The 22,816-nt window shown below is 44.1% G+C and overlaps 1 protein-coding gene across 3 annotated transcripts in view; it reads left to right on the plus strand.

Annotated features, from left to right (window-relative positions):
• Cbfa2t2 (CBFA2/RUNX1 partner transcriptional co-repressor 2) overlaps positions 1-22,380 on the plus strand; it is a 96,646-nt gene extending 74,266 nt beyond the window's left edge. Inside the window, exons 5-11 of one of the 3 annotated variants that reach the window (XM_051143555.1) lie at positions 514-695; positions 2,574-2,827; positions 6,404-6,489; positions 10,107-10,302; positions 14,902-14,970; positions 17,214-17,404; positions 21,492-22,380. In XM_051143555.1, the coding sequence (XP_050999512.1) occupies positions 514-695; positions 2,574-2,827; positions 6,404-6,489; positions 10,107-10,302; positions 14,902-14,970; positions 17,214-17,404; positions 21,492-21,788 (1,275 nt within the window). In that variant the 3' untranslated portion in view covers positions 21,789-22,380. Of the gene's footprint in view, positions 1-513; positions 696-2,573; positions 2,828-6,403; positions 6,490-10,106; positions 10,303-14,901; positions 14,971-17,213; positions 17,405-21,420 lie in introns of all 3 variants that reach the window. The other 2 variants (XM_051143556.1, XM_051143557.1) reach the window with 2 other exon arrangements.
• Positions 22,381-22,816: the final 436 nt, after the last annotated feature.

Consider the following 22,816-nt stretch of genomic DNA (forward strand, 5'->3'; position numbering starts at 1 on the left):
GTAAGATACAGTCCCTTTAAAAAGACTGATGTTAGCTTGGGCTGGTGGCATACATGCCTTTTAATCCCAGGACTCAGGAGGCAGAGGCCTATGAGGCCAGCCTGGTCTACAGAACAAGTTCCAGGATATCCAGGGCTACATAGAAAGACCCTGTCTCAAAAACATAAAAGAAGCCGGGCGTGGTGGCACATGGCTTTAATCCCAGCACTCAGGAGGCAGAGGCAGGTGGATCTCTGTGAGTTCGAGGCCAACCTGGTCTACAAAGTGAGTCCAGGACAGCCAGGGCTACACAGAGAGACCATGTCTCGAAAAGCAAAACAAAACATGTCTTCCTGGGGGAAGCAACAGACCAACCAGCACCTCAAATAAAAGTGCCCCTTTACTACTCAAGTCAATTTGCTCCTGATGTTAGAGGGAGAGAGCAAAGAGGGCTTTTGTTCTGTGAGCACACTGAGATGTCAGTCTCTGTAGGCAGGGCTCAGCAGATGAGAAAACTGCCTCTTTCTTTTCAAGGCCAACCTGCCCCTGCTGCAGCGAGAACTGCTGCACTGTGCCCGGGCTGCCAAGCAGACCCCGTCCCAGTACCTGGCCCAGCACGAGCACCTTCTGCTCAACACCAGTATCGCATCTCCTGCTGACTCTTCTGAACTGCTTATGGAGGTTCATGGAAATGGAAAGAGGCCGAGTCCAGAAAGGTGAGCAGAGAATAGGTCTGTTCTTTTTTCTGGAGCCATTCTGTTGAGTTGTAGATAGATAATGCCTTAGACTTTCCAAGGTTAGTTCTTCTTTGTCCTAACAACTCTTCAGGTGACTGCACATTCCTGTTGAGGAGCTCTGCCCTAAGGTTTAGACAGGTTCACTGCTCCAGAAGTGAAAGAACACCCAGTCCCTCCATCTTTCTCATTCAGCCACCTGCAAAAAAGATGTATTTTACCAAATATGTGGGGCCCTCACATCTGGTAGCAGCTGGCACTATATAGCAGGCATTAGTTAGTTGTCCTTTACTTTGTTCCCTACCTGGAGATACAGCCAACTCCACAGGCTAAAGACTCATCTCCCAGGATTGTCCCCTCCCTTAAGCCAATGACGAGGCTCAGGTTGTGATTCTGAACACTGTCTGTTCAAACAACTGTGCCCCGTTTGCTTTGTTTTCATTGGCTGTTTCTGAATGATGGTCTTCAAATTGGGCTTCTTTTTTTATGGGAGGGAGTTGGGGCAGGGTTGCTCTGTGTGTACCCTGGCTGTCCTGAAACTCACTCTGTAGACCAGACTGGCCTCAAAGTCATACACAGCAACCTGCCTCTGCTTCCCAAGTGCTGGGATTAAAGGTGTGCACACCGCTGCTGGGCCAAATTGGGCTTCTTACAACCTCCTCAGGTTTGTTTAACTGTTCAGTGTTTCACAGAGCTCAGGAACATTAGGGGCTTATGACTAGGAGTGTGTATTCACAGGATACTGTTGAACAAACAGTAGGCGAAAGGTAAGGCACAGAGTGGTACTAAGGTGTGGAGTGTGTCTGTCCTTGCCTGGTGGTTGCACCACCATCTCTAAGAAGATGCCACATACTCAGCTCTTCAGAAATTCTTGTCTGTGTTTTGTTTTTCCTGGAAGCCTCATTACATCGGTCTGGCTGATGATATCTTCAGCTTTCACATGATAGGTTTCAGCTTCAGGTCACCTCCCCTCCCTAGGGGTAGATAATACAATTCTACCTTGGTCTTTTCCATGACCAGCCCCAATCTTGAAGCTGCCTAGGAGCTGCCAGCCTACAGTCAGCTTCTTAGACTTGGCACTTGGAAGACGCTAAGGATTTTTAGGACTAGCATGTCAGGAAGCAGGATAAAGTGGCTGCTACAATAGTACATGAGTTGTTGAGGAAGCAGTTTCATGAACTACAATAGAAAGCTTATCACAGTTGAAGCTGAGTGACTGAAACCATATCAAGTCACAGAGGCAACTTTCTTCGCAGCAACTCACCTCCATAGTGACTAATCTGACTTTCAGCATTCCTAAATTTTGTCAATCCTTGTCCCATTCAAGTTCCCCTTTCCTGTGTCACAGTTATATGGTTCTGGTAGTTATGGGTGAATTTAACCTTTCCTCTTAATGATGGAATAAAGAAGCATTTATAAATTGCAACTGGCCCCTGAGGATACTTAAGCTCATCACACCTCTTGTTGTGGTTAGTGTTAAATGGGTCCTGAGCTGGGTCACGGGAGCACTCACCAGAAGTCACAGCTACAGCAGAGGCTCTAAAGTTGGATTTCTGGAGTTTGACTGAAAGCCAGCCTAGGTACCATCCTGGGACAAGAACTGAGGGGCTGGGGGTGTAACAGTATGAAGCATGTGCTTAGTATGTGGGCTGCAGCACCAAAAACAACTGTTCCTTACAGCCGTCCTGCTTTGGAAAGTGAGCATGGTGCTCAAGAGGGCTGCAGGTCCGTAGCATCTGAAGGTCAGCTGTCCTAGGGAGGGGGGTTGTTGGGAATAAGCAACTGTCCTGAGACTTGGTAGGGATATTAACATGACCACTTCTTAACAGGCTCCTATAAACACTTTTGATTCTTCTACAGGAGGGACGAGAATAACTTTGAAAGAGATACAGTTCCTCCTGAACCTCCGGCCAAGAGAGTGTGTACTATCAGCCCTGCTCCTCGGCACAGTCCTGCTCTCACTGTTCCCCTCATGAATCCCGGGGGCCAGTTCCATCCTACTCCACCACCTCTCCAGCACTATACTTTAGAAGACATTGCAACTTCTCACTTGTATCGGGAACCAAACAAGGTGCTAGAACACCGAGAAGTCCGTGAGAGGCACCACAATCTTAGTAAGTAATCTCAACAGATAACGCTTTGATCTGTAGAACATTCATGGTTTCTTTCCTATTCAGTGATAAAGCCAAATAATATCATCATGGCTCTTTTTCTGCTGATAAGATGATGCTCCATACCTGTAATTCCAACAGTACACAGGCTGAGGCAGGATGGTCAGCTTGCAGTCATCCTCAGCTACCTATGGAGTTTGAGGGTAGCCTGTGCTCAAACAAAAAATAATGAAGAGACTGAGCATGGAAGCACACATGTATTATCTTAGCAGTAAGGAAGAGCACCCCAAGTTTGAGGCTAGCTTGGTCTATATGAGTCCCCGGCCAATCAGAGCTACTTTGGCCCTATGTGTGGAATCTAATGGGAATTGCTTAGGCACTTTGGAGCCTGAGAGTAATAACTTCTGAAATAAATTAAGTTAACATTATCATCTCTGTTCTTTTTGTTAGGTTTGAAATGTCTGAAGCGTAGGCCTATGTAACTATTAGATTTAGGAATAAACATTCCCATTTAAGAAAAGAAAAACAAGGGACTGGAGAGAAGGCTCAAGAGCTGAGGAGCGCTGTCTATTCTTCCAGAGGTCCTGAGTTCAATTCCCAGCAACCACATGGTGGCTCCCAACCATCTATAATGTGATCTGATGCCCTCTTCTGGCTTGCAGGTGTACATGCAGGCAGAGCAGTATATACATAATATTAAAAAAAATAAATATTAAAAAAAAAAAAAAAAAGAAAGAAAAACATACAGTGTCCTAATTAGAGATCAGTTTTGAAAAGCGCTTTTTTTTTTTTTTTTTTTTGGTCACATTCTCTTCTGGAGTTTAATTGCACCTATCTGGCACGCACACACACAGACACAAACCAAAAGGCTGCTTTCTTGCAGGATTTCCCTTGCATTCATTTGTAGGGTTCCTTGTGGAGAACACACTGACTCTTTCTTATTCTGACTTAGGCTAAATAGCATCTTCTCAAGGCACAAATTCCGCTAGCGCCTCAGGCATCATGCAGTTCTTACTGAATGGTGAAGACAGGATAGCACTGTCTCCATCATTTACTGAGTCTCAGCTACCACTCCATTCTTTGATTCAGTCTTTCCAGAAGGTCTAGGTAGTCATTGATTACTTCCTACAGAGAATATCAAAGCAGCTGTGGCCAGTGTCATATAGCTAGTAAGTGGTCTTGACAAGACTGTTCCTAAGTTGCCAGAGGTTGCTGTTGGCTACATTGGGAGCATCTGCTCCCAATATATATTATAACCTTATAATATATACTTCTTTGGTATCCAGTTCTTTTATTTCTTTTTAAGAATTTTTAATTTACGTATATTTATTTATTTATTTTTCGTTTTTTGAGACAGAGTCTCTCTGTGTAATAACCCTGGCTGTTCTGGAACTCTCTTTGTAGACCAGGCTAGCCTCAAACTCACAGAGATCGCGTGCCTCTGCTTCCCCAAGTGCTGGAATTAAAGGCATGTGCTACCACACCTGGCTGGTATCGAGTTCTTATCCTCCCATGCCTCTTTGTTTTACTGTTAAAAAGAAGGCTTGGCTGGAGAGATGGCTCAAAGGTTAAGAGTACCACCTGCTCCTCCAAAGGTCCTGAGTTCAATTCCCAGCAACCACATGGTGGCTCACAACTAACTATCTATAATGTGATCTGATGTCCTCTTCTGGCCTGCAGGTGTACATGCAGGCAGAACATTGTATACATAATAATAAATAAATCTTTTTAAAAAGCTGGCTTGGGGCTGGTGTGTGTCAGCAAGATGGCTCAGTGAGTTAAGGCACTTGCCATGTAAGCCTAGAGACCTGAGTTTGATTCCTGGAGAAAACTAGAGAAAGTTGTTCTCAAACCTCCATGTGTCGTTGTCATCGTCATCATCATTGTCATCGTTGTGCCCATACACAGACACAACAATAATATTATTAAATTATTCTTAAGAACTAGGCTTGCCACCGGGCGGGGTGGAGCACGCCTTTAATCCCAGCACTTGGGAGGCAGAAGCAGGTGGATCCCTGTGAGTTTGAGGCCAGCCTGGTCTACAAAGTGAGTCCAGGACAGCCAAGGCTACACAGAGAAACCCTGTCTCAAAAAACCAAAAAAAAAAAAAAAAAGAACTAGGCTTGCCATTTATTTCTTCTCTTCATACGCAGTTTTTGCCCTTTAGAGAGAAGAATAGTGAAAGCTAGGTATAACTTTGTTAGATTTTTCTAATAATTTTAAGATAAACTATATTTACATATGAAAGTTTACCCTGAAAAACTGTTGGTGACCTGCTGTGATGAATCCACCAGGCTCATCAAAAATTTCTTGGTTTCCTCAAGACCTATTTGGAAATCTGGTTCTCATTCATCAAACCATCACCTGCCTCTCCCCCCCCCCCCAGATTGAATCAATAAGTCCACTCCCCTTTATTCTCCTAAAATGAAATCTTTGGATGCTATAGCCTATAGTAGACCCATAATTCTAGAGTCAATAGTCATTACAATATATATATGTATTTTTAAAGTATTGACAATAAAATGTACTAATACTTAGAAGATAGCACTGAAAAATAGAGAGTTTTACAGTGTAACTCAGGGGTAGAGAAAACTCTAGTTCTTCTGCCTCGACTTTGAATGTAGTGGAGTTACAGATGTGTGCTACAACACAATCTTAGTGCGCTGTTGCTGTGAAGAGATACTGTAACCACAGCAACTCTTATAAAAGAAAAGCATTTCCCTGGGGCCTGCTTACAGTTTCAGAGGTTTAGTCCGTTATCAGCATGGCAGCAGGCAGGCAAGCATGGTGCTGTAGAAAGATATACAGATCCAAAGTCAGCAGTAAGAGAGACCACTGGGCCTGGCTTGGGCTTCTGAAACCCCAAAGCCTACCCACAGTGACATCCTTTCTCTAATGAGGCCACACCTCCTAATCCTTTCAAATAGTACTCCTCTGATGACCAAGCATTCAGATATCTGAGCCTATGGGGCTCATTCTTATTCACGCCACCACAAAGCTAACAGAGTAATTCTGCTATTTTATTTTTCTACAGTGTTGGATATGAAATGCTTTGTAAACAAAGGAAAAAGACATAACCGCTGACTACTTAGAAAATTCACTGTCCGTACTTCCTTTTGCATCTTGTGATTGTTCTTCGTTTGTGATATTTGCCAATTCTTAAGTATTTGGGAAATATCCCCAAGTATTGGGAATGGAACACAGGGCCTAATAGTTCTGCCACTAAACTATATATCTTCCAGTTCCTTGAGTTAGCTGCTCTGAATACTAACTCTTTATTGGTTGCGTCGTTTTGTAGGCCTCACACCAGTTATGGCAACTATTCACTTAGTAGTGTGCTCTAAGCTGACACAACTGAGTGTATACTTGATAGAATTCAGCTGCTCTGTATTTTTTTCCATTTATTTGCTTATTTTGAGACAGGGTTTCCCTTTGTAGGCTTGGCTGTCCTGGCATTGTAGACCAGGCTGACTTCAAACTCAGAGGACCACCTGCCTCTTCCTCCCAAGTACTGGGACTACAAGTGTGCACTGCCTGGCTGCTCTGTATTCTTTCAATGTAATTTCTTATTTCTAATAGGTCTCAATGGAGGTTATCAAGATGAGCTGGTAGACCACCGTTTGACAGAAAGGGAGTGGGCTGATGAATGGAAACATCTTGACCATGTAAGAATCCCAGCATGTTTGATTTCCCCAAGTCCCCTTTACTTTTGAATCCTTATGGTTTGTTTCACTAATTTTGTTTGTTTGTTTTGGTGGTTTGTGGGTTTGATGTCTGATGGTTCTTATGTTTATTATGTATCTGTGTGTTTATGTGCTTACATGCATGCACATTCATGTACATACCATGACATGAATGTGGCGATTAAGAGGCAGCTATTTGTTCATCTGGCTTGCCAGCAAGCACCCTATGCATACTGAACCATTTTGCCCACCCACTTTTGTTTTTTACTTTCCTATTTGGGCATGCACCACTGCGTTGAGCTCCTAGTTAGATATATATTCGTTCTCATTCATTCTGTTTCTCTGTCTTTCTCTCTTTCTCTCATTTTTCAATACAGGGTTTCTCTGTGTAGCTTTGGAAGCTCTTAAGAATTAAGAATTTGCCAGGTGTGGTGGTGCACACCTTTAATCCCAGCACTCTGGAGGAAGAGGCAGAGGCAGGCAGATCTCTGTGAGTTAGAGGCCAGCCTGGTCTACAGAGTGAGTCCAGGCTGGCCAAGGCTACATAGAGAAACCCTGTCTTGAAAAACAACACACTCTGGATCGGAGCCCAGGGGGGTCTGCTCAAACTATTGCACTAACCAAGGACAACCCCTACTCTGATCTAGCCAATGGACAGTACGCTCTCCACAGGTATGTGGAGAGCAGGGACTGACTCTGACATGAACTCTGGCGCCCCATATTTGACCAACTCTCCTTGGTGGGGAGGCCTGATGGCACTCAAAGAAAGAATAAGCAGGCTACCAAGATGAGACTTGATAGCCTATGACCATATAGTGGGGGAGGAAGTCCTCCTCGGTCTTAGACCTAGGGGAGGAGAATAGGGTGAAAGCGAGAGGGAGGGAGGAACAAGAGGATACAAGTGATGGGATAACAGTTGAGTTGTAATCTGAAAAAAGAATTAAATAAAAAATAAAAAAAGAAGAAAAGAAAAAACAGACACAAATAGAATAATAATAATAAAGAATTTGTTTTTATTTTTTATATTGTTTTTCAAGACAGGGTTTCTCTGGGTAGCCTTGGCTGTCCTAGACTCGCTTTGTAGACCAGGCTGGCCTTGGGCTCGAAGAGATCCACCTGCCTCTGCCTCCCGAGTGCTGGTATTACAGACGTGCGCCACCACGCCCACCTTGAAGCTCTTAATTCTTTTTTTTTTTCTCTCCCCGCCCCCCTCCTCGAGACAGGGTTTCTCTTTGTAGAGTTGGCTGTCCTGGACTGGCTTTGTAGACCAGGTTGGCATAGGACTGCCTGCCTCTGCTTCCCAAGTACTAGGATTAAAGGCATGTGCCACCACACTGGGCTTGAAGCTCTTAATTCTTAATGCTACCAGTAGTTCATGTGTGCTTGAAGTGAACATGACTTTTTAACAGAAGTTGTTTTATTCACCACTTGCTCAGGTTAAGGGCTGCAAAATCACTCCCAAATCTTGGTGGTAGGCTGATCTTGACAGTTCCTAAACCAACTAGTCATGTAATAGATAGCAAAAGTTTCAGCTTTTTGCCGGGCATGGTGGCGCACACCTTTAATTGCAGCAGTCAGGAGGCAGAGGCAGGCGGATCTCTGTGAGTTCGAGGCCAGCCTGGTCTACAAAGTGAGTCCAGGGCAGCCAAGGCTACACAGAGAAACCCTGTCTCAAAAACCAAAACAAAACAAACAAAAAGTTTCAGTTTTTTCACTAGTTGCCTTTGTGAGCTGGGTTATTGTGCTTCTTTTAGTTTTGGTTTTTCTTTTAAAAAAAAATTCTGTTAGGATGGCTCAGTGAGCAAAGGCACTTGAGACCCGCTTGTTGGAGGAAAAGAACAGATTCTCAAAGTTGTTCTCTGATTTCCACTCATGCTCCATGGATTGTGCGCAAACAGACACACAAGAACACACATACTAAAATAGTGTAATCTTTATTTTGGCATAGTTTGTAATAGTATATAAAGTGATTATCATAGGATGTGGCCCATGGAGATTTAAACAAGTCCAAATAAGAATTAGCATGCTAGTGCAGACGATATCCTTATGTTCTTTCCTGTCAGAACAGCGTATCCTTTCTCCCTGAAAATAGTAATGCCTACTTTAAAATTGCTTATTGTGTCCTATCCTTCTTGAGTGGTGGCTGGCCCTGGCCCTTACCTCAGATAGGGTCATCATTTGACCTCATTCTTACTGCAGGTACTCTGTGTACGTGTATGTGTGTCTGTGTGTGTCAGAGGCCACAAGAGGGTGTCAGATCTCTTGGAACTGAAGTTTGATAGGTGCTGAGCCAGGCTCCTCTGAAAGAGCAGCAAGTTCCCTTAACCACTGGGCAGTCTTCGAAGCCCCAGATTACATTGTTATAAAAACATCTAGCGTGGCCGGGCGTGGTGGCGCACGCCTTTAATCCCAGCACTCGGGAGGCAGAGGCAGGCGGATCGCTGTGAGTTCGAGGCCAGCCTGGTCTACAAAGTGAGTCCAGGATGGCCAAGGCTACACAGAGAAACCCTGTCTCGAAAAACCAAAAAAAAAAAAAAAAAATCTAGCTTTATCTAACATTACCAGGTACTCAGGCTTTGTGAGAAACTCTTTACTCATTAAGCCCTCTTAACTTAGAAACCATCAGGTTTTTGTTTGTTTGTTCATCTCTCTTTTTTTAATCGCTTATTTTCTATCTGTCTGTATTGTGGTGTGTATGTACTCTGTGTCTGCCTGGATGTATGGTGGTATGTAGTACCACAGTGAATCAGCTCTCTCCTCCAACCTGTGGGTTCCAGAGGGCAGCAGGTACCGCTACCTGCTAAGCCATGTAGCTGGCCCCTTTAAGCACTTTTAAAAAATCATTATGTACTATAATCTAGAAATGACTTAACTGTGTGGGAAGTTGTGCATAGGTTCTATGCTAATGCCACGCATTTTATATAAGGGAATTGGAGCATTGGTGACTTTTAGTGTCCTTGGAGGGTTCTGGAACCAATACCTCTATGAATAAGGAATGATAGCTATATATATAAAGTAACAAGGGTTAAGAGGGATGGGAGAGATGACTCTGGTTAAGAACATTTGCTGCTCTTGCAGAAGACCCAGGTTTGCTTCTCAGCATCCACATGGTGGTTCATAACCATCAGGAACTCTAGTTCCAGAGGATCCTACTCTCTCCCCTGACCTGTGAGGGCACCCGGCACACACATAGGCGCATGCATTTGTGCTGACCAACATTCATACACGTAAAATAAACAAGTCTAGTTTAAGCAAACTACAAGGTAGAGTCTGGCATGGTGGCGCACACCTGTAATCCCAGCACTCGGGAGGCAGAGGCAGGAGGATCTCTGTGAGTTCGAGGCCAGCCTGGTCTACAAAGTGAGCCCAGGACAGCCAAGGCTACACAGAGAAACCCTGTTTTGAAAAACTAAAAACAACAACAAAACAAAAACAAGGTAGAAAAATAACTTTGAAATGTAAACTTTATTCCTATGATTGTAAACTCTGTGAGCCCTCCCCTTTCCCCTTTCTTCTGGTTGTTTACCCATCCTTGACTTTCAGTGTTCCTTGTCTAAATTTCTCATCTCTTCTCTGCCTTCACCTTCTGTCTGGTTCAGGCCCTGAATTGCATTATGGAAATGGTAGAGAAAACGAGGCGCTCTATGGCAGTTCTGAGACGCTGTCAGGAATCTGATCGTGAAGAACTCAACTATTGGAAAAGGCGGTTTAATGAAAACACAGAGTTGAGGAAAACTGGGACTGAGCTGGTTTCTAGGCAGCAAAGCCCAGGGAGCACAGATTCTCTCAGCAATGGTAAGGATAAAGAGGGAGCCTAAAAAGAATGGCAGCTTTTCACCCTACCTAAAATTGAGTCTATTGTTTTTGTTTGTTCTGTGATGTTTTATTGGTTTGGCTTTTGAGATTTTTACTGTGTAGCTTAAGCTGAACTCAATCCTTCTGCCTCAGCCCCCTATGGGATCAAAGGTGTGTACCACCATGCTCAACTACATTTATTTAGTGGTGTGGGGGGGGGGGAGGGAGAGAGGGAGAGTGAGAGAGAGAGATGTGAGAGGGAGAAAGATATGCTTGTGGAGGCAGGTAGTTGGTTATCTCCTCCTACCATCCCCTTTATGTTTAATCTTTTTGTTTTGTTTTTTTACATTGAGATGTGTGTGTAGGTCAGAGGATGATTTACAAGATTCTTCACACAATATATAGGTTCCAGGGATTAAACAATTAAAGTCTGGTCTTCAGCCTCTGATGCAAAGGCCTTTACCTATTGAACTATCCTTCTGACTCCTCCCCGCCATGCTAGATGTGAGTCATAAGCCCTGGGTTATTTTATTCATGTTCTGACCTGCTGGCTATCAACTGTGCTTCCCATAATTCCTCCCGTAGGGTTTGACTTATTTGCTGCTCACAGACTCAGGGAAGTAAGCTCATCTGTCTACGAAGGATGCACAGGGTCTGGGAAAGAAACCCAGAGCTTGTCTGGACCTGCCACATTCAGAAACTGCACATTTCAGCTAACCAACTTTGCTTTATGCTCTATCATTGCAGTTGAATTACAATAGACTGCATGGGGAAATCAAGAATGACCTGTGTCCATCTGTGGGTTTTGCTATTCTGCAGAATTCCTTCTTTAGGTGATAGGGCAGGGCCCCCTATCATATATTATTAAACAAGGGCACATTCAAACAGTTCTTGTTGTTGTTTATTTTCTGGATTGGTGTTTAAGATGGGTCTCACTCTGTAGCCCAGGTTGATCCCAAACTTGCTTCAGTTCTGCCTCTGCTGAGATTATAAGATGAACAACCACCCCCAGAAAATCCTATGATTTTGTTGTGCCCGTTTCCAATATAGAAAGGTTTAGGAGGGCTTGAAGGCAAGAGCATGAGCTTCTGTAGCATGCCTTGAGGAAGAAAATTCAGCCTTCTATGGAGAAGGATACTAATAGCCAGAAACAATGGGTGACATAGAAACTTTTGACTGAGTGTAGCTTAGTGGTGAGCACTTGTACAGCTTGAGCAGTGTGACCTGGGTTTATCCCAGAAGTACAAACGATCAGTAAGAAAGAAGAAAAGAGTACCAACTAGGAATGTTACATCACAGCTAGGAACGGCTGTGCTCACCGTATCCCTTCTTGAAGGTATTTAGCCCAATTTGCTTTCTTTCCTCAATTACCCTCCACTTCCAGGTGGCCACCTTCAAAAGATTAGCTTAGACAAAGCTGAAGCAGCAGAGATGAACAGGATACATCCAGGAAGCCAGAGTTATCCTTTCAGAATGTTCCTTCACTTTTCCCCAGAAGCTGAAAAAATGCCCTATCCAAAGGCACAGCTGAATGACAGGCCATCTGTGACCACACTCTTCTCCACCCACCCACTTAAAGTTCCCAAATGTTCATCAAGGAGAATGAATTTCTTAAGACAGTGCTAGCATTTTCTATGCAAGACAGCTGTTAGTCTTAAAAGGACTGGAAGAAAAATTTGGACAAATGCCAGCGTTAATAATTTGTGTCCTATCCTAAATAGCTAAGGGCTCTCATTCTCCCTCTTCATTGACAGGCCTGGCTGACTCTTTTTTTTTTTCCTCTTTTTTTTTTTTTTTTTTTTTCCTCTTTTTTTTTTTTTTATTAATTTATTCTTGTTACACCTCAATGTTTATCCCATCCCTTGTATCCTCCCATTCCTCCCCCCCCCCCCCCCCCCCCGCCTGGCTGACTCTTGAGCTAACCATCAAGTGCATCATTTTATGTGGGATACCTGGTATATGAAGAAACAAACAACTTATGCGCGCGCGCACACACACACACACACACACACACACACACACCTTCATTAAAAACTTCAAAAAAGAGGCAAGGCTAATTCTCAGGTAACTTGCAAATCTGAGCCCTTACAAATATTCCCTGCAGCAACTTAGAGGTCACATACATTCCATCCTCAGGTGTGCATGTGTGCAGCTGAGGTGGCAGAGTGCAAGCTAACAGCACTCACTAAAGCATTGCTATGTACTTTCTCTGCTCTGTACAAACCCTTAACTTGAGAATCTAGCTAGGATGACCATTTATGTAATGTACCTGAGACAGTTACTTGTCTCTGTGACCTGTCATAATCATTACTAGCACTTCATTCTCAAAATGGACAATTTGTATGATAAATCCTAGTCACTTTAGGTTTAGTGCTTCATGGATCCCAGTGTTTCCTATTAAGATTTTGAGACACCAACCTGTCTGATTTAAATTGTATCATTTGTCTGGGATATAGTTCAGTTGACACAGTGTTTATTTAGCATGCACTAAGCCCTGGGTCATCTCTAGTACCACATACACTGAATGTGGCCTTAGGGCACACCTGTGAGTCCAGCATTTGGTAGGTAGAGACCAGAGTTTTGGAAGTTTGGTGCTAGCCTGGGGTTCATAAGACCCTATCTGAAAGGAACAACAGGGAAAGAAGGGTAGGGAAGGGGCTAAAGAGATGGCTCAGTGCCAGGCATGGAGGTGCTCACCTTTAATCTCAGCACCCGTGAGGCAGAAGCAGGCAGATCTTTGTGAGTTCGAGGTCAGCCTGGTCTATAAAGTAAGTCCAGGACAGCCAGGGCTACACAGAGAAACCTGTCTCGAAAAACCAAAGAAAAAAGAGCGCTGACTGCTCTTCCAGAGGGCAAGACTTTAGGTGGCTTAGAACTCCTGTACCATCAGCCTCAGAAAATGTCACCTAAGCAGACACCTGCCCTGGGTAGACTCAACACTCTATACATAATGAAAATCAAATATAAATCCTTTAAAAGAAAAGTCTTTTTCCTGGCATGGTAGTATACGACTTCAATCCAAACACTCTGGAGGCAGAGGGTACCCTAGTCTACGTGGAGAGTCTAGGAAATTCAGGGTTATGTAGACCTTGCCCTTTTTTTTTAAGTTTTAAAAATGTTGTTATGTTTTATTGTTTTTAAAATTGTATGTATTGACGCTTATTTACCTGTCTGGTGTGTGGGTTAAGTGTGCAATAGTGTACCTGTGGTGGTCAGAGGAAACTATTAGGAGTTGATTCTTTCATTCTCCTTTATTTGGGCTCCAGTGATCTTACTTCATCCAGCTTGCATGGCTAAGTTACCTGTAGTTACCTAGTGAGCCATCTCTCTATCACTTTCTGAGTAAGTGACAGGGTCTCACTGTATAGCCCTGGTTGACCTAGAACTTGCTATGTAGGCCAGGCAGTGTTTTTTTTTTTTTTTTCCAGGCAGTGTTTTTTTTTAAGAGCAACTTTTGTTTTGTTTTTGAAACAGGTCTCACTCTGTAGCCCTGGCTAGTTTGGAACTAGTTATGTGCACCAGGCTGCCTTCAAACTCAAATTGATCTGCCTGCCTTTGCCTCCTTCACACAGGATTAAAAACATGTACCATGCGCAGTTAAATGCTATTTTACAAGTAATTGTACTATGTAAAGGTCATACAAAAGCACTCTGGAAGCTGAGGCAGAAAGATTTTTAGTTTGAAACCCTCCTAAATTGTGACATACTGAAACTTTATCCCCAACCCTAAATAGTCCCAGATCATATAACACAGAAAGACAATACTATAGAAATGCGTTGTCATCCCCATTTTTCTTAAGCTTTTCTCTTAGGCTCACTAACAAGTTAGTGTTGTCTTACAAATTTTTCTAAGTTCGCATTTAAAGGGAGTTCCTTCAGTTACTTGATTTGACATTTTCATTCTGAACCAGCTACACAAGAGGCAGAAACAAGAGAATGAGTTCAAGGCTTGCCTGAGCTACAAAATTAAAGGGCATGATGAATGACCTAGGGACACTTGGTCTAAAAGTAACAAAACTGAGAGGAGCCTGACACTAGATCCCTAGCCAAGATACACTGAATTTATGTATATGATATCCCAAGTTTTGTGTGACCCACTGGTAGAGCAATTATCAGGAACAAGGGCCTAGGTTTGATCCCCAACACCACAGAAAATGTTAGATGCATCATATGTACATACTTGATATAAAATAGGGTATACTGTTTCATAATCTGAAGCTAGCTCTTATTCTGAATATGTTTTGTTTGCATTAAGCAAGCTAACATGTTTGGATCTATGTGGTAAAACAAGCCTGGTTAAAAGAAATTTAGTGTCACCAGGTGTGGTGGCGCACGCCTGTAATCCCAGCACTCGGGAGGCAGAGGCAGGAGGATCGCTGTGAATTTGAGGCCAGCCTGGTCTACAAAGTGAGTCCAGGACAGCCAAGGCTACACAGAGAAATCCTGTCTTGAAGAACAAAACAAAACAAAATAAAAAAAATCTCTAAAGAAATTTAGTGTCAGGGTGAGGATTGTATTGCTTGGCGTATATGAGAACTTTGGTTTTGAATACTGATTAAAGAGAGCTTCTGACACCTTGCTCTTTATCTCTCTTGTGTAGATTCTCAGCGAGAATTCACCAGTAGGCCAGGAACAGGATATGTGCCTGTGGAGTTTTGGAAGAAAACAGGTGTGTATCTGTCTGCTGGTAGTCTGTCTGTACTCACTAGTTTATGCAAGCTGGGAACCCACATGCTAGGCAAAGGTTTGTAACCAGCCTTTCAAATTGTCCATAATGTCCTCCTCATGGGATTGTTGTCTTCTCCTATTTTCCCTCTGGCTGATCTGGCCTCTCCTGGACCGAACTGCCCATCTGATCTTGGCAAGTCAGGAGTTTGGAATGAGTCCTTCTAAACCTTTTCATGCTCGTCTGCCGGATTCCATTGAGCATAACTCTTTCTCCATTTTGACAGAAGTTGAATTTATTTCTGTCTGGTCTCCTTGCTAGTATCATACTGTGTCTACACTGCCACTACATTTACTGAATTCTGATTTTCCTGTGTTTGGGTAGCACAGTGTGGAGATCAGAGGGTATCTTCAGTTTCAGCCCTTGACTTCTCCCTTGTTTGAACCTCTGTCTTGTTTGCTGCTCTGAACACCAGGCTAGCTGGTCAGGATGCTCCTGGGAATTCTGTTTCCACTTCTCATCTCCCTGTAGGAATGCTGGGATTGTTAGAGGCTTCGTGTGGGTTCTGCAGATCCATGTCCACGCCTTAAGAGTTTTGTAGCAGGCGCTGTATCCATTGAGTACTTCCGTAGATCTCCGGTCTTGAATCTGATCGTGGCACAGCTTTTTAACACCTCTGCTCTTCCTTTTACTCCCACCCCCCCCCCCAAAAACAGGTTTTCCTTTTTACTGGTTTTTCAGGACAGGGCTTCTCTGTGCAGCAATAGCAGAAGCTCTCTTGGTAGACCAGGGTTCCCTGTGACTTTAGACAGCCTCCAGCAAGATAGCCATTCAGACTACGGTTTTGTTTGGTTTTGATTTTGATTTTTCCAGACATAGTGTCTGTGGTAGCTCTGGCTGACCTGGAATTTGCTGGCCACAAACCCTGCCTCCCTAGTGCTGAGGTTAAAGTCATGCTTCCCCTGCCCAGCACTATTTTTGTTTTTAATTAACTTGTCCTTAAACTGTGGGGGCAAAATGTACCTGGGGGAATGAGTAAAAAGCACCCAAAATCTATCTAACAAGTGGTAAAGGGCTGTGTAGATGTCTGAGATGGGGAGTCGGGAGTCCTGGACCTCTGGGCTCCAGAGGTTCTAACACAGCAGTTTAGAGCAGTTTAGTGCTGCTTTGAGCCTGTGCTATATAAGACAGAGCCAAGCTGTGAGAGATCCCCTTAGGGTCTGGGTTGTGTTTCTTTGTGGGCCTCTGGGAAGTATTTTGCATTCACATTCTCTAGGCTAAAGCCCTTGTCATTTGGAGGGATCTGGACCTAGCTAGCAGTCCTTGTTTCTCCAACTTTCCTCTGGTTGGTTGCACCTGGATGCCTGCAGGCTCTTAAGTAGTCGCACTCACCTGATCTTTTTGTGTGTCCATTTCATTGCATAAAACCACCATTGTCATTTACCACCCCACCCAGACTACCCTGACTCCTCACCTCCCAGCTACCCTTTTACCCCTCTCCCCTGAGTCACACCCAGTTCCCAGTTGCTTTCTTTTCTCATTGTATACAACTCTAGGAGTTTACATTTCCTTTAAAAAATAAAAATTTCAGAACATTTTTTGATCCTCTCCTGCCTACCGTAGAGTTGACAACCATTTTCCTGAAACTCTAGTCTTGTGTTTTGATAGTCACCTAAGCCACTGGGGTACTTGGTCACTTTACCAGATAATGGATGGTGTCTCCTAGACTGTGTACTCCCAGCTTTATCAAGCATCTACCTCCAGTTTATACCTAACAGTTGCATCACTGAGTGAGGTTTTTTTGTTTTTGTTTTTGCTTTGTTTTTCGAGACAGGGTTTCTCTGTGTAGTCTTGGCTGTCCTGAACTAGCTCTGTAGACCAGGCTGATCTCAAACTCACAGAGATCCACCTGCCTCTGCCTCCGGAGTGCTGGGATTAAAGGCGTGTGCCACCACACCCAGTTGGTTGAGCTTTTACAAGAATAATTTAAATGTATGCTTCGTGTTCACCCCCTGAACATCTTGTTCTCACTATTTTATCTTAGAAATACTGTGCACAAACCCACAATCTCACTGCTTGGGAGGCAGAAGTAAGGAGTATTATAACAAGTTTGAGGCTAGCCTAGGCTATCTAGTGAGAACCTACCAAACCTCCTTGGTCCCCGTTCCCTGCCTCCACCCCCAGTGCTTCAGGTTAGAAGGGAAAAGATTTCTCTGCCAGTTGATTTTACTGTTGCTTTCTTCCAGAAGAAGCTGTGAATAAGGTGAAAATTCAGGCCATGTCAGAAGTACAAAAGGCTGTAGCTGAGGCAGAACAAAAGGCCTTTGAAGTGATTGCAACTGAGAGAGCCCGAATGGAGCAAACCATAGCGGATGTCAAGCGGCAGGCTGCAGAAGATGCTTTCCTGGTCATCAATGAACAAGAAGAGTCCACAGAGGTCAGAGCTATGCTGGGCTATAGACTGGGCTGGGCGGCTGAAGGGGAGCAAGCCCGCTGTGTGTCACTGAGGTGCTGGGTAGGAAGAGTCCACTCTTGAATGAGATGATGGGATTTTTAGCCAACACCAGGAAACTTTTTAAGATATACCAAAATAATTAAACCATTCTTTTGTATACATTATGTTCTATCAAACACACACACACTTTAGCTTTTATGAAGTAGAGTTTGTCTGTCCCATTGCATGATAATGACCAGGGATGATAGAGTAGGTTTGTTCCATGCCGATGGATACCCAGCTATAGATGTGGCGGACTCATTGTGTGCAGATGGATACCTAGCTATGTGTGTATACTTGTTTTTTTAGTCAGTAATCTCATTAGGTAGATGGTTCTAAAGTTACAGACGTGGCAGATAGGTAGACCTCCCAGTATCCTACTCAGAGCCCCGGATGCTTCCATACAATAAAACAATTGCAACCAGACATGGTGTTACATAGTTGTAATTTTAGTTTGGAAGGCTAAGACAAGAGAATTTAGAGTTTGAAGTGGCCTAGTACTCATAGGGAAAGACTGGTCCCAAAAAGGTGGTGGAGGAGAAGATGTAAAGGCAGAAACACAACAGTCCCAATTATACCCCTGGCTAGCCTTCACCCCAGTACTGTGTGCTGCCTCTTAATTGCGTCCCATTCTTTTATGGTTTTTATTTTGAGACATGGTCTCACTAAGTTGATAGAGCTGCCTTTGAAACCAGCATCTGCCTTCCTTTAGAGGAGCTGGAACTGCAGTGCACACATTTCTTTGAATTCAAAGACAGTTTTCTGGGTTTTGTTTTGTTTTGTTTTGCTGGGGGTGGGTGTTGTTTGTTTGAGACAGGGTCTCTGTGTACCCTGACTGTTAGACTGTCCTCAAATTCATAGATAGCTGGGATCCCAAGTGCTGGGATCAAAGGTGTACAACCAGCACTCCTAGCTTGTAACTTTCATGTGTGTGTGTGTGTGTGTGTGTGTGTGTGTGTGTGGTTTTTTTTTTTAAGGTTATAGATTTTTGAGACTGGGTCTTTATGTATAGCCCAGTCTGTCTTGTTACTGTGTAATCCAGGTTGGTCTTGAACTGAAAACAACCCTGTGCCTCCGTAGCCTGAGTGCAGATTGCAGGTGTGCACCACCATATCAACCTTCTTATTTTAGTCATTTTTAAGACATAAGACTTGTAGGAGCTATAATTTTTAAGCAGGAAAACAAGTAAGTACCCTACAGGTGAGATGCATGCCAGTATGGATTCTGGCAACCTTGCATTTCAAAAGGAAAAACAGACATCCTAAACTTTTGGTGAGTTTGCACTGGACCAGAAGTACTGGTTCTCTTGCATTTCATCAAAAAATCCTGTTGATGACCAGCAATTTCTCCATCTCATGAGATTCTATATGGCATGGGAGAAGCATGCTATGCCTACCTTGTTTACACACTGGCTTCAGGTCTTTAAGGGTCAGTTTTCTGTACAGAGGTACAGAGCTGCCTTGTCTTATTGGCCTGGTATCTCTTAGGAAGATAACTGAGTTTACAGTTCGGGTACTCTTCAGGCAATAAGGACTTGGCTGTGATATCTGAACTATGGCAGCTTCTACTCTTCAGCATAGCCCTAGACCTGGCCTGCTTCCCTGCCTGAGATAGAGGGACAAAGAGTATCGTGTCACTTGTCTCCCACAAGGCATGTTCTGTCCCCAGCTCCAACTTTCCTGGCAAACACAATAAACTAGTTGATGATGAAGAGGAGAGTCTTTTCTCCTGTAGTCCAAGGCTGACAGGAAGTCTGAGTTGGGACCCAAGGTTTTTGACAAGCCCCAGGTAGTTCTGATACAGGCTCCTGAGATACTGACATAACTGGTGGCCTCTGCTTAACAAAAGAAAGTGTAGCATCACAGTTCTGACTTCTGTGACCAGTGACTCAGGAGGTTTATAACCTTTCCACACTAACAACCAACGTTTTGAGGAATGCCATTTGAAGCATTACTAAACAGTAAACATTTTGTCTTTTTATTTGGCACAAGGGGTTGTCCTTGTGATAGGATCTCATTCTGGGCTGGCCTTGAATTTGCTACATAGCCAAGGCTTACCTTGAGCTCCGGACTCACCACCTGCCTCCCAAATGCAGGGCACACATCAGCAAACCTGACTTATGCACTTTTTTTGTTTGTTTGTCTTGTTTCAAGATACTGTCTCACCATAGTACCCAGGCCTTAGCCTCCTGGGAAGCTGGAACTGCAGGCCGACACCATTCCTTTGTCCGAGTGCTCCTGACACTGACTGTATTATAGCTGCAGACAGGAGCTGCCTCTGGCGGCTGCTTTATTCTACTACATTCCGTACACCATGAAGATACTGTTAAATAATGGCACTCAGGATGGAAATGTTGGTGACTTGCTGCTCTCACCTGGTTCTTAGATGTCCTTGCACATATCTGGAGGAAGAGGCAGCCTGTAGTAGCAGCAGCCTGTGTAGGCAGCTCCTGGCTTCTTCCTCACAAGAGCCATAATTTTGTTGAGGTATCGTCCTCGGTGGCGTAACATAATATGTCCGTTATCTAATTCTGTCCTCTGATGCTGGTAGTCCTGGCAAGGTTTTACATCGCAATAATACATTCCCAAGAAGCCTGGGTTAGAAGGACTCTGTATTCCTTTCTAATGGAATCTGTGTATGGAGTATCTGGACCCCAGTGACGACATTCTGGCCTTAGCACATGTGGGCCTTTAGTTTTCCCGTCTTACAATGCTGGGAAGGAGCCAGTAGGCCTGTTTTGTACTCTGGTCAAACATCCTGGTTTCAGAGGGAAGGCTGTCTTTCTTCCCTAACTAGTGCTATAGCCAGGCTTTGAGATGGCCTCTGCCATTCTGGTGTTTTTGTAGGCAAGAAAGCTGTTTGCTAAGTTGTTATAGCTTCACCATACTAGAACATTAAAAAAAAAAGAAAGAGGGAAAAAGAGAGGAAAAAAATAATAAAAGAAAAGAAAGAAAAAGAAAAACTTTTACCAGTAGATCCTGGGAGTCTTCAGGAATAGAACATTCACATGCCACTATTTAATTCTTCCCAGAGGTAGCAAAGGATCAGGAGTCAGTGCTGGGACTGCACAAGGGCTAGCTTTTGGTTTTTTGTTTTGGGGTTTTTGTTTTGTTTTGTTTTCTTTCTTTCTTTCTTTCTTTCTTTCTTTCTTTCTTTCTTTCTTTAAATGCTGTCTTTGCTCCCAGCCATCTGGGGAAAGTACTAACTTGTCCTGTAGTAACTGTCCTCCTGCTTTTATGGCTGCTTCTTGAGTCCTCAGTAAACCATGCTGAGCTCTTACATTCTGTGGTAGAGTTACTGTTCTTAGGGGGCACTTTCTGTGGAATTCAGGACTATATGCCGCATTTACTAGGGAGTAAATGTAATGTAGTAAGAAAATGCCCTGAGCGCCATTTAAATGGCCTTGAGAACAGACTACAGTTTCCCCTCAGCCCATCTATTATATGACATGACAGGCACAGAGGACAAAGGAGACAGTAGCACAGCCACCCATCTTCTTCATCCATTCTGGTTTCCAGAAAGGAACTTTTTAGAGAAAAGAAAAGTCTCGGCAGGGCATGGTGGCACAAACCTTTAATCCCAGCACTCAGGAGGCAGAGGCAGGCAGATCACTGTGAGTTCAAGGCCAGCCTGGTCTACAAAGCAGTCTAGGATAGCCAAGATAACACAGAGAAACCCTGTCTCAAAACCAAAAAAAACAAAACAAAACAAAAAAAAACCAAATACTATCAATAAAATGGTGAAGATGGTTCCTTCATTGAGAGCAATAGAAAAATCTTTGCTCAAGCTTATTATGTGGATGTGTGGTCTTCAGAAGATAGTTGTGAGACCTGGGCCAAGTGACATGTGCCTATGATCCTGGCATTTGGGAGGGAGAAGCAGGAGGATCAGGCGTTAAAGGTCATCCTCAAAGGATTCACCCACACGTGTAGCTCCACGGCCCTTGCTCTCTCATGCAGATGACAAGTGACAGTGGCAAGCCTGCCCCTCAAGATTTCAGCAGCCACTAACTGATGCCTGTGTCTTGCAGAACTGCTGGAACTGTGGCCGAAAAGCCAGTGAGACGTGCAGTGGCTGCAATATTGCTCGCTACTGTGGTTCCTTCTGCCAGCATAAGGACTGGGAGCGGCACCACCGCCTCTGTGGCCAGAGTCTGCATGGCCACAGTCCCCACAGCCAGAACCGGCCACTGCTCCCTGGAGGGCGGGGCTCAGCCAGGTCTGCTGACTGCAGCGTGCCCAGCCCAGCCCTGGACAAGACATCAGCTACCACCTCACGTTCCTCAACACCTGCCTCTGTGACAGCCATCGATGCCAATGGACTCTGAGCCACAGACTCCACCTACCCTGATGACCACTCCACATGGCAGAATGCATGTACCAGGGAGCTGACGATTAGAAGAACTAGCTGTTGGGTCATCAGCAAGAAATGAAGTGACAGGAAGCATCCAAGAGGCGCTGCATAGCTTCTCTGGGATTTGCCAGGTGTCCTTGGAAGAACTAGTGTATCATTCTCTGCACACAAGACGTAGCTCAAGCTGCCTCCTCCATGGCTTTCCAGATGTTTCTCTTCCAGCTGAAGCTGGCATACCCATCCCCTTCTCAGTGTATACCACCAGCTCCCTCCTACTCCTTGCATCAGACTGTCAGTAAGGTCCCAGCAGGCACTTGTGTCTCACACCATCCATAATAGAGGCCTGAAGACTGGTAGGCTGAGGAGGCCCTTCCTCCTCCTGCCTCCAGACAGTTACCTGAGCCCTACGTCTACCCTCAGGTAACACTGATTGGCCTAACAAAGACTTGGGGAACAAAAAAATCAGTACTCAGGATTCCTTCCTGAGCCATCAAACCTGTTAATATACTCAGAAATGCAAGAAAGTCACCATTTCAGTAAAATCTCCAGTAATGATTAAAAAAAAAAAAAAAAAAAAAATTAATGTCTTCCCAAACATCATGGATCATTTTGGACAAGATTTTCCAACCTGGGCAGCTTCATTAGTTTGGAACCCACCATCCAACTCTGGTGTTTCATTTGGTTTTGCTTGTGCAAAAAATAATCTCCATCGCATGGATTGGTCTGAGAAAGGATGAAACCATTGTGTGAGTCTTTTCTCTTGAGCATGTTGGCCAAACTAATAATTCATTCAGTGGATCGCCTCTGGAAATGCAGAACCCTCTGCCACTGCTTGACTGTTTGAAACAGTCTTGTTCTGTGTGTCCTTTTATCTCTCAGACTGTGCATGTCTGTGCCCCCAGGGGTGTCTCTTGCACAGAGGCTCTCTTTGGCGCCCGCCAGGCTATAGTGTGAGCAGTGCTCCTGATCTTGATGGGACTATTCACACCTGGTTTTGTGGCA

Source organism: Acomys russatus, chromosome 4, assembly GCF_903995435.1.
Source record: "Acomys russatus chromosome 4, mAcoRus1.1, whole genome shotgun sequence".
Lineage (NCBI taxonomy): Eukaryota > Metazoa > Chordata > Mammalia > Rodentia > Muridae > Acomys > Acomys russatus.